Source organism: Bubalus bubalis, chromosome 3, assembly GCF_019923935.1.
Source record: "Bubalus bubalis isolate 160015118507 breed Murrah chromosome 3, NDDB_SH_1, whole genome shotgun sequence".
Classification (NCBI taxonomy): Eukaryota; Metazoa; Chordata; class Mammalia; order Artiodactyla; family Bovidae; genus Bubalus; species Bubalus bubalis.
Genome location: NC_059159.1, coordinates 87,810,267 through 87,826,037, shown reverse-complemented (window position 1 = coordinate 87,826,037; position 15,771 = coordinate 87,810,267). Strand labels below are relative to the sequence as shown.

The following is a 15,771-nucleotide window of genomic DNA, read 5'->3' as shown; positions in this document are numbered from 1 at the left end:
TTTCAAGAGCCCATTTTTTATTATAGGCATTTTGATGATTAAACTTTGAAGAATTATATAAAATAATATATAATGCAGAACTAGAATCTGTTACAAAAGATTGGATCAATCAGGGTTTCATTACAATTAAGACCAAGTAGTCAAAAAAAGAAATTAACCCCTAACAATTAATCCCTAAAGCCACAGGAATGAACACAAGCAAACATGAAGTTTAATGTGACACAAACTGTGTATTCAGCAAATGGAGATTTTTCTTGTTAGTTATTCAACATTTTGCCCTGAGAAGGCTCAGGGCCATTAGCATGAGAATGATTTGGTCCATCCTCCTCTTCCAAAGCTATAATATCTGGAATTTCATCAGTCTCAGATGTGAAGTCTATGATACTGAAATCAAGTGCCTGTAAAAAAAAAAATCTTGGATATTAAACCAAACACTAAAGAAATGAGTGGTCAATTCCAGCTGAGCTCTTAGAAACACAAATTAATACATGAACTTCACTTTCTCGGTAACTATGCTTTCTTGAAGATGTTTATAGTCTTATCCCCACAATTCATGCTGGGAGGGATTGGGGGCAGGAGGAGAAGGGGATGACAGAGGATGAGATGGCTGGATGGCATCACTGACTCGATGGACGTGAGTCTCAGTGAACTCCAGGAGTTGGTGATGGACAAGGAGGCCTGGCGTGCTGCGATTCATGGGGTCGCCAAGAGTCGGACACGACTGAGCGACTGATCTGATCTGATCTGATAACTAAGAAACGTCTCTTTAAAAGGAAACCAACATATGGTAGAACATATGAAATGAAAGCTTTTGAAATTACAAGCTATGAAGCATTTCTGGTTATTCATCTATTTTTCTCTTAAAAACAATAATACTCCACTTTTCCATGTTCTGATTTCCAATACTATAAACAGTTTGGAAAATGTCTAGCAACTGAAGAAGCAAAAGGTTTTGAATAGTTGAAATAGCCATCACAAAGCCCTAGCTCTTGTCTGCATAGAGAAGGCTTTTAGGGATAAGAAGTTTGATTAACTCTTACTTTACATACAATTATGATAAGCAAAGTAGTATTTCTTAACTAACAGATGACTAGAAGCAGAAAAGGTATAATAAGTTGCTGCTGCTGCTGCTGCTGCTGCTAAGTCGCTTCAGTCGTGTCCGACTCTGTGCGACCCCATAGACGGCAGCCCACCAGGCTCCCCTGTCCCTGGGATTCTCCAGGCAAGAACACTGGAGTGGGTGTATAATAAGTTACTAAAGGCTAAATCTTGATAGCAGAGGGAAAAAAACTAGCTGATTACCTAATGGAGACAAAATAACTAACAACAAAAACCCATCAAAAAACAGATGGAAGGGAGAATGAGGAGTTAGCACCTAATAGGCACAACCTTTATGCTTGGGATAATGATATAGCTCCAGAAATGCACAGTGGTGATGGCTGCAGAACACTGCAAATGTACTCAATACCAATGAACTGTACACTTTAGAATAGCTAAGATGGTCAACTTGATGGTATGTATGCATGTGTGCTAAGTCACTTCGGTTGTATCTGACTCTGCAACCCAATAGACCCTTTAGCCCACCAGGGTCCTCTGTCCATGGAATTCTGCAGGCAAGAATACTGGAGTGGGTTGTCGTGCCCTCTTCCAGGGGATCTTCCTGACCCATCAATTGAACTCAAGTCTCTTATGTCTTGTGTGTTGGCGGGCAGGTTCTTTACCACTAGCACCACCTGGGAAGGCCTATGTTTTGTATATTTTGCCACAATATTTTTTAAAATAGTTTTTAAAAATACATGAAGAGAGAATCTTTCTTTTTATTGGGTCTCTTACCTGCCTGTCTGTGGCCCTTACTGCACTTTTCCCAAAAAACCCAGGTGCTCAGAGGACAGTCCAGACTGAGGTATAAACACTTCCACTATTTATTCCTGAGGCTGTTTGGGGAGATCAAACTACACTCCAGATCTTCATGAATTTTCACTTCGCAAAGATTATACCCAGCCTGACACCCACAAAAGCCAACAACACTGATACACTAATGACAACACTGATAAATTGATGCAGGGCATCAGCCAGGCAAGCCGGCAATTGCAATTTTATTCTTTTCAGGTTAAAAGATGGACCTTGCTCAGCTCTCTCTTCCAATCTATTAAATGTATATTTTAATACCCACTATCAGTAGTTTTAATAAATGTAGAATAGAACAGGAAGCTACAACACAAGAAAATAGAGAGGGATTTTTTGAGTCCTTAAGCAAGCAGGAGTTTTCTCCTATCAGAGGCTAGACTGCTAGAATTGAAAAAACAAGCACTTTGACATCAGTAACACATTGGACTAAATCCCTACTCTGCCACTTGTCTCTTTTCAACCTCAGTTTTCTCACCAGTCAAGTGAGGAAAATTCCTAATTGATTGTGTTGCCAAGTGAGGAGTAAGTAAAGATTGTATGGGCCTAGCTTGTAAAAGATACTCAATAAAGAGTAGCTTTAATTCTCTTTAGTTTCTTAAATACCACCCTGTCACACACATAAACCTCCAAAGTCACCTACAGATCAGGAACTACTGGCCTAAGGTAGAGTTCTTTGCAGAAGATTGGAGATTCCACACTTCTGGGTTAGAAAAAAAGCCTCCACCACCACCAAAAACAGGGGCTGTAGTCCGTGAGATGTTTTGGGAGAACCATATGAATAATTCACCTTCCATATATCTAGAATGAGTCAGAGAATCTAATTTTCATTATTTTTGACCATCACCAAAACCTATTTGGTGGGCTTGGGAAAGAAAAGGGTGGGGCAGTAAAGAGGTAGCCATAGTCTATCAAGTTTATTTGGTGAGTTTAATTGAAAATGTGGTGGTTGGGACTGCCCTGGTGGTCCAGTGGCTAAGACACTGCTTCCAATGCAGGGGGCTCAGGTTTGATTCCTAGTCAGGGAACTAAGTTCCCACATGACACATGGAGCGCGCAAAAATTTTTTTTTTAATTAAGAAAAAAAAGAATGTAGTGATTGTGCTTGACCATCTTCATAGGGTTTTCAGAAATGTGGCACAAGAGAAATTACTTTGCAGATTTATAAAATAAATTGCTTTTCACTGACATAAAAAACTATAGTTTGGAAGGAGTATGAGGACACTCTTGCCCATCTGGCATTCAGAGGCCAAACTCAGAATAATATGCTTACTATAAAACAAATGAGATAATAACAGTCCCTCCCTGCAAAGACATTCAAGAAAACCAAGTGCCTGTGCCAGGGTTCCTGGGACTTATATCATTTTTGCAGGTTGTTCACCATACAACCATAAGAAGGCACCACTCACTCATAAACCTCCTTGATTTCTATATTTACTAAGATAATTTTCCAGAAGGTGGCACTGTAGGTGGGGCTACTACAGAAATAAAAACAGCATCTGGGGGAATTTTACTTGCCAGGAAATGTGTATGTACATGCAATGCTCATAAACATGACACAGAGTCAGGAAAACAGACTGATTTTAAAATAGAAAATAATTGTGGCTCAGATGTAAAGAGTCTGCTTGCAATGCAGGAGACCCAGGTTCGACCCCTGGGTAGGGAAGGTCCCCTGAAGAAGAAAATGGCAACCCACTCCAGTATTCTTGTCTGGAGAATTCCATGGATGGAGGAGCCTCCGTGGGTCACAAGGAGTCAGACACGACTGCGTGACTCACACACATGCCTGTGTTTCCTTGACATCAGTTTTAGTATTACTTTCTTTGATCTGTCTCTTTAGGCAATGACAACAAAAGCAAAAGTAAACAAATGGGACCAAATCAAACTAAAAAGCTTTTGCACAGTGAAGGAAACTTTCAACAAAATTAAAAAGCAACCTGTTGAATGGGAGAAGATACTGTGTTGGCCAAAACGTTCATTCGGGTTTTTCTTTACCATCTAGGCTTAGACAGTTTTTTTCCCCTCAAAATAATTGTCCTCCTTGGGGAAAAGTCTGTTAAACTAAAACTGTTAGTTTATCCAACAATAAAGCAAGGACACCATGCATTTTGAGACATGTAGACAACAAAATGACATGCATGTAGGCACAAACTTGAGACACAAAGTCAGACAGACAAAACCATGACAGTGTACTTGTGGTAAAAGCAAAGTCAGTGGTGTTCTTCCAGGAGCTACGAGAAGTCTGCTTTATATTCTGTCTTGCTCACTTAGAACAGCTTTGAGATCTGTCTCCTTTTCACATGCAATTCAGTAGGTACTATTACTCTTACGAAGGGGAACCAGAAAGTTTACGTTCCGTATAAGGAAGCCTGTGTACAGCTGTAGTATATGAACTTTCCAATATATGAACTTTCCGACCAATCACAATCAGCCATAAAATACCACCCTTGAAGTTCCAGGCAAATGATAGCAGGGTCCTGTACAATTTGTACTAAAAAAGAAAAAAAATTTTAAGAGGAAGAGTCTCTAGAAAAGCCACTCACTAGGGACAGGCAGGCGAGAGCATGGATAGGCTCCACCCTGGAAGCCCATCAATCATGACAGTCCACTTTTTCAGAAACCAGAAGCTCCTTCACTTCAAGTATCTCAGGGAGTCCTTCCAACTGAGCTCATGTCTACTGACTCCTGGAGTTACCTCAGGGGAAAAAAATTAGTTCTCTAACTTAGTAAGGTTTGATAGCTCATTCATGTAAGTGCACGTAAAGCTGTATGCTGCTTCCTTGTCTTCATGGGGAGACAAGGGTGAAGCAGGGTAAAAAAAGACAAATTTTGACTTAGACTTCGGTTCTGCTGAAGGGCAGGTCAGGCCTTCAGTATTTAGCTCTATTTCACAAGTTCTAAGATTGGCTTTTTTTGAAAAGGTTTGGCATACTGCAGCTTTGTTATGAGGAGGTCTATATTTCCTACATAATCAACCCACACTAAGGGTCAGAGCCTGAACACCCTAGGCAGGAGGTAATAGGAACTCCTTTCTACAGGGGGTTCAAAGTCTTCCTTTTTCTAATTATCTTCATGTAGTCTTCTAAAGGTACCTCACCCACCACTGAGGTTAGTGCCTTTCTACCAAAGTGACAACATGGTACATTAAGTCCAGCTAGGACTGGACACTGAACAATCTCATTCCATACATGTGAGATGGCCCCTTAGCAAGAAATGATGCTACTTTTACATGAGACTGATGCAAACAGTCACTCATGTGCTTCCTCTCGGCTGATTTCTTTTCAGCAAAGCAGTCAGGTACTTACGTACTAATGTACCTCCTTCTACTGGTTTAAAAACATGCTTTCAGGGGTCCAGTAAACAGTCATTAAATGAAAGGAACCACCACCACCCCCTAATACCATTCTTAAAGGAACATTAGCTTTTGTTATCAAACATTCCATTTTTAACATCAGTATTCCAATGTTTATATCAACTGCCCCCTGCCCTCAGGCCATTTGAATTCATATGTATTAAAAACCCTGTCAAGGAGGCGAAGCAGTTCCAAGAAAGCCACACAAAAAGCACATGTAACACATAGCATAAAACAGATCTATTCTGCAGTGAATTTTATTGAATTCAAAGGAGGCACTTCTTTATGAAAAGATAAAAAACCCAGGGTACACAAGCATGCATTGTGAGACAAACCAGAGTTGAGGCCTGCTCAGAGCAGACCCCAATTCATACAACAGCGTACATGAAGGTGTTTTTATTCAGTACAAACAGACAGCAATAGTAAGTAGCAAAAGAATGAGGCCATAAACGCCCTGAAACATGTGCGAGTTCTGGACAGGCTCTGACCATTCTATTATTCTTTTCTTTCTAGCCAGGTAAGTAACAGAACTTATGCACTAATGCAGAAACCTTATAGCTCTTATGCCAGTTGGAAATGACTGAAGTGGAGACCTTTTTGCCTCACTAGCTGCCTGCCTACTTCAGACCTGTCTAGCAGGTGGTCAGCTCAAGAGGACCTGTCATCTGGCTGGCTGCCCTCTGCATTGCTGACAGGGACGGGTTTAGGGTGTTTTCTACTCCACCTGCCAGGCCTCCTGGCTGTACCTGGGGCCTGAGCACTCTCAGACTCGGTCACCTGGGGATAAAAGGGACCTACCAGCCAGTTGAGGGGTGTGTTGTTAACAAGATAATCCATCACATCATCTAAAGACTCCTTCATTTTCTGCAGCTGCCCCTTGCTGGAAGCGAGGAGGCCATCAGACACTTCTTTAAAGGAGGCAGCATTGCGAAACACTGAGTAGATGTCACCAGCCATCACCCCCAAGTGGTTGGCCCGATCTTGAATGTTCTGTGGTAACCCCTGGATGCTGGACAGGAGGGTGTGGCACGTGGTCTGGAGCTGCTGAGTCAGGTTCCGGGCAATAGCAAGAGTACGTGACTCAATGTGCTGAAAGTAAGACAAGTTTAAGAATGAGCAGTGGATTCAACAGTGGTATGTGTGACTTAGTTCACGTACATTCAGCTGGGATATGTCCACCACACATGTGGATTCTTTAGCTTTTTAAAATTCTCACAACATCCCTGAGCGTGGCAGTATTATTTCACATTTCATAGGCAGAACATAGAGCTTCCCAGGTAGCTCAGCTGGTAAAGAATCTGCCTGCAATGCAGGAGACTCTGGTTCAATTCCTGGGTGGGGAAGATCCCCTGGAGAAGGGATAGGCTACCCACTCTAGTATTCTTGGGCTTCCCTTGTGGTTCAGTCGGTAAAGAATCCGCCGGCAATGCGGGAGACCTGGGTTCGATCCCTGAGTTGGAAAGATCCCCTGGAGGAGGGCATGGCAACTCCAGTATTCTTGCCTGGAGAATGCCCATGGACAGAGGAGCCTGGTGGGCTACAGTCCATGGGGTCGCAGAGTTGGACACGACTGAGTGACTAGATACAGCACAGGTAGAACAAAGCTATGCCCCAGATAACAGCTGGGAAATGGCTGAGTTGGGATTTGAACTACTGCCTGAGTCTTCGAAGTTCATGGTCTTAAGCAGAAGAAACGTAACAGGGGAGACCAGACAGAAGGAAAATACCCTCCACATTAGTAGGGCACCTGGAATGTTCTTTCTTCCGGTGAGATATGATATAAACAAATGATTAATGTTACTTTCAAGGGCAAGTGTATATTAGCTTTTGGAAGATAAAGAACCACTTTCTAGGACTATACAATATGATATTTCTTCTGTCTGGAACATTCACCCCTTTAATGCCCTTTCACCTAGTTTATTCACCCCTTAGGTCTCAACTGGCCACTCATCTCTTCCAGCAAACCATCTGATTCACCCATTCTCACTCCAAGGTTGAGTCAGTACCCTTCCTACAAAGCATTCTCAAAAAAAAACAAAAAAACAACACACTATGGCAGTAAAGATACCTGTATTCACTTAGCTTGTACCTTTTATGAGGGAAATGCCTGTTTCTCAGGTAGTTGTGTCCTGATTGGGGCCATATACCTATCTGTAAGTTGTTAGTTACTGCACATTTTTGCTTCTATCACATAACAAGCAATGTATGTATCCTGTATTGTTCAACTTTTGGTAGAGAAGAATATTCTAAGAGGAATAATAAGAACGCTGAGATGCCTGGTAAGAATTTCGACACACTCTGTAGTGGATGACCCTGTCCCAGATGTCTCACCTCAGCACAGTGGGATTCATCTGTATCATCATAGCCAATGCTTCTCTTCCACTCCAGCCAGGACAGATAGAGCTTATCCTGAGCATCCTGAATTTTCTGGTTGGCATTATGCACATTCTTCCTGGCAAGTTCAATCTAGAACATGTTGGAAGAAGACAAAGAACCAACTATTAATAGATATTCATATTAGCCTGTTCTCAGGTCTATGATGTAAACCAGCCATCATCAATACTTACAGAAGTTCTTGGTATTTAAGGAGATATCTCTGATAGCATTGTGGCTATCTCTGATAGCGTATCAGAGATAGCACTGTTCTGTTCTGCCCTGTGTAAGTTGCTCAATCATGTTGGATTATTTGGACCCAGTGGACTGTAGCCTACTAGGTTCCTCTGTCCATGGGATTCTCCAGGCAAGAATACTAGAGTGGGTTGCCATTCCCTACTCCGGGGGATATTCCCAACCCAGGGATTGAACCTGGGTTTCCTGCATTGCAAACAGATTCTTTTCCATCTGAGCCACCAGAGAAGCCCAAGAGCATTGTTACTTGTTATCAATATGTATAAGTCAGCCAAGCAGCCATAGGACTTGACTGCCTCTTATTTATTAAACCACTATCTCCAATTTCCCTCCAGTTTAACACAGGTACAGCAACTGAAATTTAACGTGTGTATAATATACAATTATGAAAGAGAAAGGAACTTAAACTTCCTCTTCCCTGTTGCCAGCCACCTACTTCCCCTTCCAAGAGTAAACTGGTTTCTAATGGCTGAACAATGCATACTGTTCTGTAACTTGGCAATCCTTCAAGGCTACTCAGTAGTCTTTTGTGATGTGTCAATGTAATCAGTCTATTAGTTAATATGCATTGTTTATACTCTTTTGCAACTCTGAATGAATATACATTTCTAGAAGAAAAGCTGCTCCACGCACAGGTGTGTCTCTAACTTTCCTCTTTCCCTTGAATCCTCCAGAAGTGCAAAAACACAAGTATACCTCTCCTCTACACCACCGCCCACAGAATCTAGCTTTGCAAACGCCACCAGACAGGAAAGGAAATCAGTAATCTGACCACTCAGAGTAAGATTAACACCGCTTCATGTATTCAGCTAATTATATACTTCCTTTTCTATGAGTTTTCTATGTGCTCTTGGCCCATTTTTCTACTGGATTGTTCATAAGGTAAGATTAAAATTCTTGGATTTTACGATTACATTTATCCTAATCCTGGAGATAAATGAACTCACTTCCACTACCTTTAAATGAAGTTGTACTCACCAGGTTGACGGCGGAATGGAGCTGAGAAATGGTCTCCTGGCCTTTTTGCTTAGCTTCTTCAACCCTGCAAAGGGCCTGCTGGTAGGCCCGTGAGCGCAGCTTGGTGGACAGAGATCCCAGTCTAACATAGTAACTCGGCTTCTGAACCATATCGAATCCTTCCACTTTTTTGGCTTCTTTTTCTGAAGTTATAAAGAAGGGGGAAAAAAAAAAGGAAGCCTTAGGGATCACAGCTCTAAGTGCTCTAAGTGACAAGGCCTAAACTCTTAACTTGGATCTTGTCTTTGTTGATTCCACCCACCCATCTGGTAATTATGCACCCCTTTGCCCAAGATGGCTCCTATCTGCTGTTGGGCTTGGCAACCCAGAATACATCACTGTGACACGTCATCGACACAGGTCTCTTCCCACCAGAGTGTCTTCCCTGGCACACAGTAAGCACTGAATATTTAATAATCCCATATAGTAGCCCACAAAGGGCAATTCATTTGTATAAAGTATTTCTTTAGGTTAATTTCTCTGGAAGTTTCAAAAGTTACTATGTACAAAAGAATCCGCCTGCAATGCAAGAGACCCGGGTTTGATCCCTGGGTTGGGAAGATCCCCTGGAGAAGGGAAGGGCAACCCATTCCAGTATTCTTGCCTGGAGAATCCCATCAACAGAGGAGCCTAATGGGCTACAGCCCATGGGGTCACAAAGCATTGGACACAACTGAGTAACTGAGAACCCACACATGCGGACAGCAGGGGTGGGATGGGTGAATGGAGACTGACTGTCAACAGGCGTGAAAGATCATGAGCTTTACTCTTTGGGGGTGACAGAACTTTTATCTTTGGGGGTGATAAAAATATTCTACAACTGGATTGTGGTGAGGCTCATGCAACCAAACATGTAGGAGGAAAACAGGTGAATTTTTTTGGTATATAAACGTATATCTCAGTGAAGCTGTTTAGAAAAATTGCTTTAAGATATAAAACACTGGAAGAAGTTCCTTGGTGGCCTAGTAGTCAGGGTTCTGGACTTACACTGCCATGGCCCGGGTTCAATTCTTGGTCAGGGAACTGAAATCCCATAAGCTACATGGCATGGCAAAGGAAAGAAACAAAACATTATTTCAAGGCAAAAATCCAATTACCTAGTTCATCCTTGGTAAGAGGGAGGTACTGGTCTACCAGCAGCTCTGATTTGGTGAGTGCATTTTCTACTCCACTGCTCATCAGCTGCATCACCCGACTTCCTAGGACTGTGTTAATGCTGCCACTGACCATGGACTTAGTCTTCTCCACACTACCAGTCACAGCTCCCTTGGTCCTGTCCACCACCCCAGTGATTGTGCTGGCCACAGAATCCTTGGCCCCGGTCACAGTAGTCGTCACAGCATCTTTTGCCCCAGTCATAGCCCCTTTGGCATTGGCCACAACCTATGGGGAAAAAAAGCAGGCCATCTGGCTGGTGAGAAACATGGGCACAGATACCTATAGAAAGGTCTTCACTAAGGCAGCACAGCTGAAGAGTTAAAGGATGAATCTGGCCCTTTTACTTTCTAGTTGTGGGTCTTGGACAAGTAACTGAGAGTGGATGAGCCTCAATTTCCTTAACAGGTATAAATGCCCTACCTGCCACCACTCAAAGGTTGTCGGAAGACCAAAAGAGGGAAATGGTTAAAAAACTTGTCGAGGTTTTTTCTTTCTTTGTTTTAAACTAGATGAACCTGTAGTGAGGCACAAGTGGGACTCTAGAGAAAAATGGCATTTTCCATTGACATGCTTCTACTGAGCCCCTCATACATGCCTGTAAGCAGAGACACAGGTACCAGGCACACTACCCCAGGCCGACACACAGGCAGATGTACCAGTTCTCCATTCTACTGGCTGTGCTCTCAGATACCAAGTAAGAAAAGGTTCTATTCACCACCTCTGCATTTATCCAATACCACACAGGACTCAGTGATTTAAGGAAGCAATTTCACCTGCAGAGATGAAGCCACAAATTTAACAGAGATCAGACTAAAGTCTGGCCCAAAGGTGGATAGCTCGTCTCTGCTTCTTAAGACAACCTAACAACAGTTCAGGAAGTAAAAGAGTGGTCATTACTCTTTCAAAAATATATTCAAGGTTGGAACAAATAAGTACTGCCTGTTTGTGCCCTGCAACAGTCTGTATTAAACAAATAAAACTTAAAAAATGTGAGGTGGCAAGCCTCAGCACTCTTGTCCCAAGCTCACCTGGTTTGTTGGCTGATTCAGAATAGGCAGCTTCTCCTCAATCCTGTCTAGCCCCTTACAGGCATAGGTATTGGCAACAGCAACTAGAAGAATCACAAATGGTGAAAATGTTAATAGTCTGGTAAGAGTGAACACATAACTTGAAACTTTATTCTTACTATGGAAAAACAGCAAAAAATATTTATTTTAATTTACCACATAATGCTTTGTCTGGTTTCTCTAGTTCAGAAAGGAGATCCTTGCCAGGTTTCCAGCAGCTTCCTTCCACTGACAGGGAAATAAGGATGTGTGTGTGTGGTGGGGGTGGGGGAGCAGCAAGCTGAGGCAGTGACAAGCCAAGAAGGAAGGTGGCCAGGAAGCCTCTTCCTCATCAGTTGTCCCCTAAGGTTAAGAGAAGCCAGGCTTCACCCAAATCCTCATTCAGGGAATGAGGTATCTGAAAACCCTCAAAATTAGCATTTCCATGCTAGTCTAATTGCTGCTGCTGCTAAGTCACTTCAGTCATGTCCAACTCTGTGCGACCCCATAGATGGCAGCCCACCAGGCTCCCCAGTCCCTGGGATTCTCCAGGCAAGAACGCTGGAGTGGGTTGCCAGAGTCTAGTCTCTACCTACACTTGATTCAGTAGGTGGCAGTATATTTGGGGTTATCACCAGGAAACAGTGTGCTAACAGCACCCTGGATCTCCCTAACAAGACCCAGATTTTAGTCCAAGCTCCCCCACCAACTCCCAACATTTGGGGAGTAGCAGAGTTGGAAAGCTTATTTCTAAAAGGCTTCCCATAATCCTAAAAGTCCATGATGTAAAAATTTGACAGAATGATTTAATCCCTTATTCCAAAGCAGATAATAAATGTGGAGAAACTGAAAATTCCACTCCTAAGTATATATATGAAAGAACATATGTCCACACAAAAACCTGGATTCAAGTGTTCGCATTAGCATTCATTGCTCATGATAGGCAAAAGTTAGAAGCAACCCGAACATCAACTGATACATGAAAATGATATATCCACACAACAGAATATTAAATTATTCCATATTAAAAAGAAATGAAATACTGGGATGATACCTCAATTTGAATGAAATTTGGAAACATTATGCTAAGTGAAAACTAGCCAGTCACAAAAGACCACATGTTTTATGATTCCATTTATATTACATGTCCAGGATATGCAAATCTATAGAGAAAATAGATTAGTAGTTGCCTAAGGTTGGGGAGGTGGGGGTGGGAGGGTGGAGTGATTGAGAATGAGTATAAGGTTTCTTTTTTATAAAAATATGGTAAAATATACAAAACAAACTTCACCATTTTAACTATTTTTAGGTGTACAATTCACTGGGACTCACAATATTGTTCATTCATAATATTGTGCAACCATTACCGCTCTCATTTCCAGGACTTCTTCCTCATCCCAAACAGAAAGTGGTATGAGGTTTCTTTCTGGAGAGATGACAGTGTTCTAAAATTGATCACGGTGATGCCTGAACAACACTGTGAATATACTAAAAGCCACTGAATGGTACACTTTAAGTGGGCAATTTGTATATTGATTTCTTTTTAAAGCAGTTCATGTACACTGTGTAGTCCTAAGGAAGTCAGTTATTTCAGTTTACTCACTGATTCCCCGTTTGATCTCACTTGCCAACACAGAAACATGTCTGGGGAATTTCTTCTTTTTTTTAATATCATATTTGCCATTGCTCTGAAGCAGGCCTTCTATAACAATGAGCATCACCTGGCAGTTCTCAGAAAAGGCAGTATGTGTCTCAGGAAAGGCTGAGGATTCCCTGACTGATGAAAGCTCAGGGCGTAAGGCTAGCCTTCATTATTCAAACCAGCTTTGGGCTCACTCTCAATGACTATATGGGACTAAATTTTGAGGCCAAAATGGAAACTCACTTTGTGGCTCTAACTTTTGGATGATTGGCAGCGCACTGGTCACAGCCACAGAAGTGATGGTCTTCATGCCCTTCTCTGCCATCTCACACAGAGACTTCAAGTAAGGATACTGATCCTTTGTACTGATGTAAGCCGAGGAGACCAGATCATACGTGGAGCTCACCAAGGGGAGGTTGGCCACCCTGGTCACCACACTCTGCAACCAAGAGGGAGGGAGGAGTTAACGTCTACAAAACAGGGCTGGTGGGGAAAGGAATCAAGAATCATCCGTCTATTTATAAATCATACCAGTTGTGGTTCAACTGTAACAGATGCCATCCTTCTTGCTGGAGAAAGAAGAAATCTGCAGAAGAGAAGCTTATTTCAGAACACTGGGACAAGATTCGCAGATTAATTCTCCAACCCCAGGTTTCAAGTGAGCAAAATTCAAGATACAGTCAGTGGAGTCTGCACTGCTCCCACCCTCTGACTCTCAGAGGTCTCCCCTGGGCAAACAGGTCCTGAAAGAAGGCTTCAGAGCTCACGGGTACAATACACCAACTTGAAGTGTTCAATTCAATGCTTTCCCCACCGGGACATTAGAGACATCTTTTGAAGAAAAAGATCTATCCACAAAAATGCTAACCAGGTAACATCCATGTAAAAACTAGAGATATTTCAAGAAGATATCTTGGGCAGTCAGGCCGATCAAGATGGAGCACTTTGGGGTGGGGGCAGGGGGAGTCAAACTTTTCTTGTCAAAGAACCGAAACTAGTTCAAGGGACATTAAGCACAGGGGGTAAGGAGGTGCTCCGAGGATCGAGAAACTTTTCAGGGAGTTTTAAAATGTCACTTTAGTGCCCCCAACGGCCCACACCTACACAAAACAGCCTCACTGGGAAGCAGCAGGGCTGGGAAGGCAAGAACCAACCCCTTCGGAGCCACTCTGCGGCCGAGGGTCCCAATTTTACAAGAAATGAGAACCACGCCGAAGGCGGAAATCAGGCGCCAGTTATCAATAGCCCGTCCGCGTACCCCACAAAATTCAGTTTTAAGACGATTTTCTCACGCGTTTTATTTTAACTAATGTCCTCTGGGGTCGATTGGAAACTGCTAGCCCCAACCCAACAAGAAGCTACAAACGCAGCAAGGCAGCGAGCAGAAAAGCAAGCCTCGATCAAGGAACAAAAGCGAGGGTGGAAACGCAGGCCCCAGACACCGCCCCTTCCCAGCCGGGGCCCCGAAACCGCCGCGAGGCCGCGAGCGTCCGGCCCGAAACCCGCGTTGGCCGAGCCACAGGGACCGCAAAGGGGCGCGCACCCACCAGCCAGCAGACGCCCAAGCGCGAAGGTTCAGTGAGTCTGTGCGGCGTTCACAGCTCACCGACCGGCGCGCCGGAATATATACCCGCCCCGCCCCCGCCCGCCCCCGTGCCACGTGACCCCCGGCCCTCTGCCCGGGCGTAGGGAGCGGCTCTGCGTGGATCAAGAGTGCTGGGGATCCCAGTGCAAAAATGCGGCGGGTGCCCACGCTGGCTTTGTAGTTTCTCAAAAGGAAGTGGGGCCCCGGTGGCTCAGATATCATGTATGAAACGAGTTGCCAGTCCAGGTTCGATGCACGATACTGGATGCTTGGGGCTGGTGCACTGGGACGACCCAGAAGGATGGAATGGGGAGGGAGGAGGGAGGAGGGTTCAGGATGGGGGACACATGTATACCTGTGGCGGATTCATTTTGATATTTGGCAAAACTAATACAGTTATGTAAAGTTTAAAAATAAAATAAAAATTAAAAAAAAAAGAATCTGCCTCTAATTCAGAAGATGAGGGTTCAATCCCTGGGTCGGGAAGATGCCCTGGAGAAGGAAATGGCAACCCACTCCAGTGTTCTTGCCTGGAGAATCCCATGGACAGAGAAACCTGGCGGGCTACAGTCTATGGTGTCACAAAGAGTCTGACACAACTGAACGACTCAGCCACCAAAAGGCAGCGGAGGAGTTGCCGTAACTAACCTGTTAATTTCCACCAGTTCTTGGAATAGAATTGTCTTTAAAAATGGAAACAATGGCGTTTGGACTGCTATTTATAGCAAACAAATAACTTCCAAAGTTTTGTGAAATTCTAAAGGATGAAGGACCTGTTGGGAGGGCTATTGTGTTGCTCTTTTTACTTTAAAGTCAGTTTCTTCAACATCTGTCTAATTTAAAGTTTAATTGGAATTTCCAAAAAAGGCCTTGAGAATATACTCTTCCAGCAAGACTAAAACCCAAATCACTGCGGTCTGATAGCTGCCTAAGTTTACTATGCAAAATAGCTTTTTGTTTGTTTTTAATTAAAGGATAATTGCTTTACAATATTGGGCTGGTTTCTGCCCTACATCAACATGAATCGGCCATTAGTTCAGTTCAGTTCAGTCGCTCAGTCGTGTCCAACTCTTTGCGATCACATGAATCGCAGCACACCAGGCCTCCCTGTCCATCACCAACTCCTGGAGTTTATTCAAACTCATGTCCATCTAGTCGGTGATGCCATCCAGCCATCTCACTCTCTGTCGTCCCCTTCTCCTCCTGCCCCCAATCACTCCCAGCATCAGAGTCTTTTCCAATGAGTCAACTCTTTGCATGAGGTGGCCAAAGTACTGGAGTTTCAGCTTTAGCATCACTCCTTCCAAAGAACACCCAGGAGTGATCTCCTTTAGAATGGACTGGTTGGATCTCCTTGCAGTCCAAGGGACTCTCAAGAGTCTTCTCCAACACCACAGTTCAAAAGCATCAATTCTTCGGCACTCAGCTTTCTTCACAG

General features: G+C 43.4%; 1 protein-coding gene across 5 annotated transcripts; it reads right to left on the bottom strand.

The window, feature by feature from the left end:
• Positions 1-14,418, bottom strand: PLIN2 (perilipin 2). Of its 5 annotated transcripts, XM_044939805.1 has the most exons (10): positions 14,296-14,414; positions 13,280-13,334; positions 12,992-13,187; positions 11,284-11,355; positions 11,089-11,171; positions 10,000-10,285; positions 8,864-9,045; positions 7,589-7,723; positions 6,056-6,346; positions 1-398 (listed from the first exon to the last, which is right to left on the bottom strand). In XM_044939805.1, the coding sequence occupies exons 2-10, from the start codon at positions 13,307-13,309 to the stop codon at positions 258-260; spliced, it is 1,416 nt and encodes a 471-aa protein (XP_044795740.1). In that variant the 5' UTR covers positions 13,310-13,334; positions 14,296-14,414; the 3' UTR covers positions 1-257. The 5 variants fall into 5 exon arrangements, with proteins under 5 accessions (XP_044795740.1, XP_044795741.1, XP_044795739.1 ...); XM_044939806.1 differs by lacking the exon at positions 11,284-11,355 and having other exon boundaries at positions 14,296-14,410; XM_044939804.1 differs by lacking the exon at positions 1-398 and having other exon boundaries at positions 5,497-6,346; positions 14,296-14,412.
• Between the last annotated feature and the right edge of the window lie 1,353 nt (positions 14,419-15,771).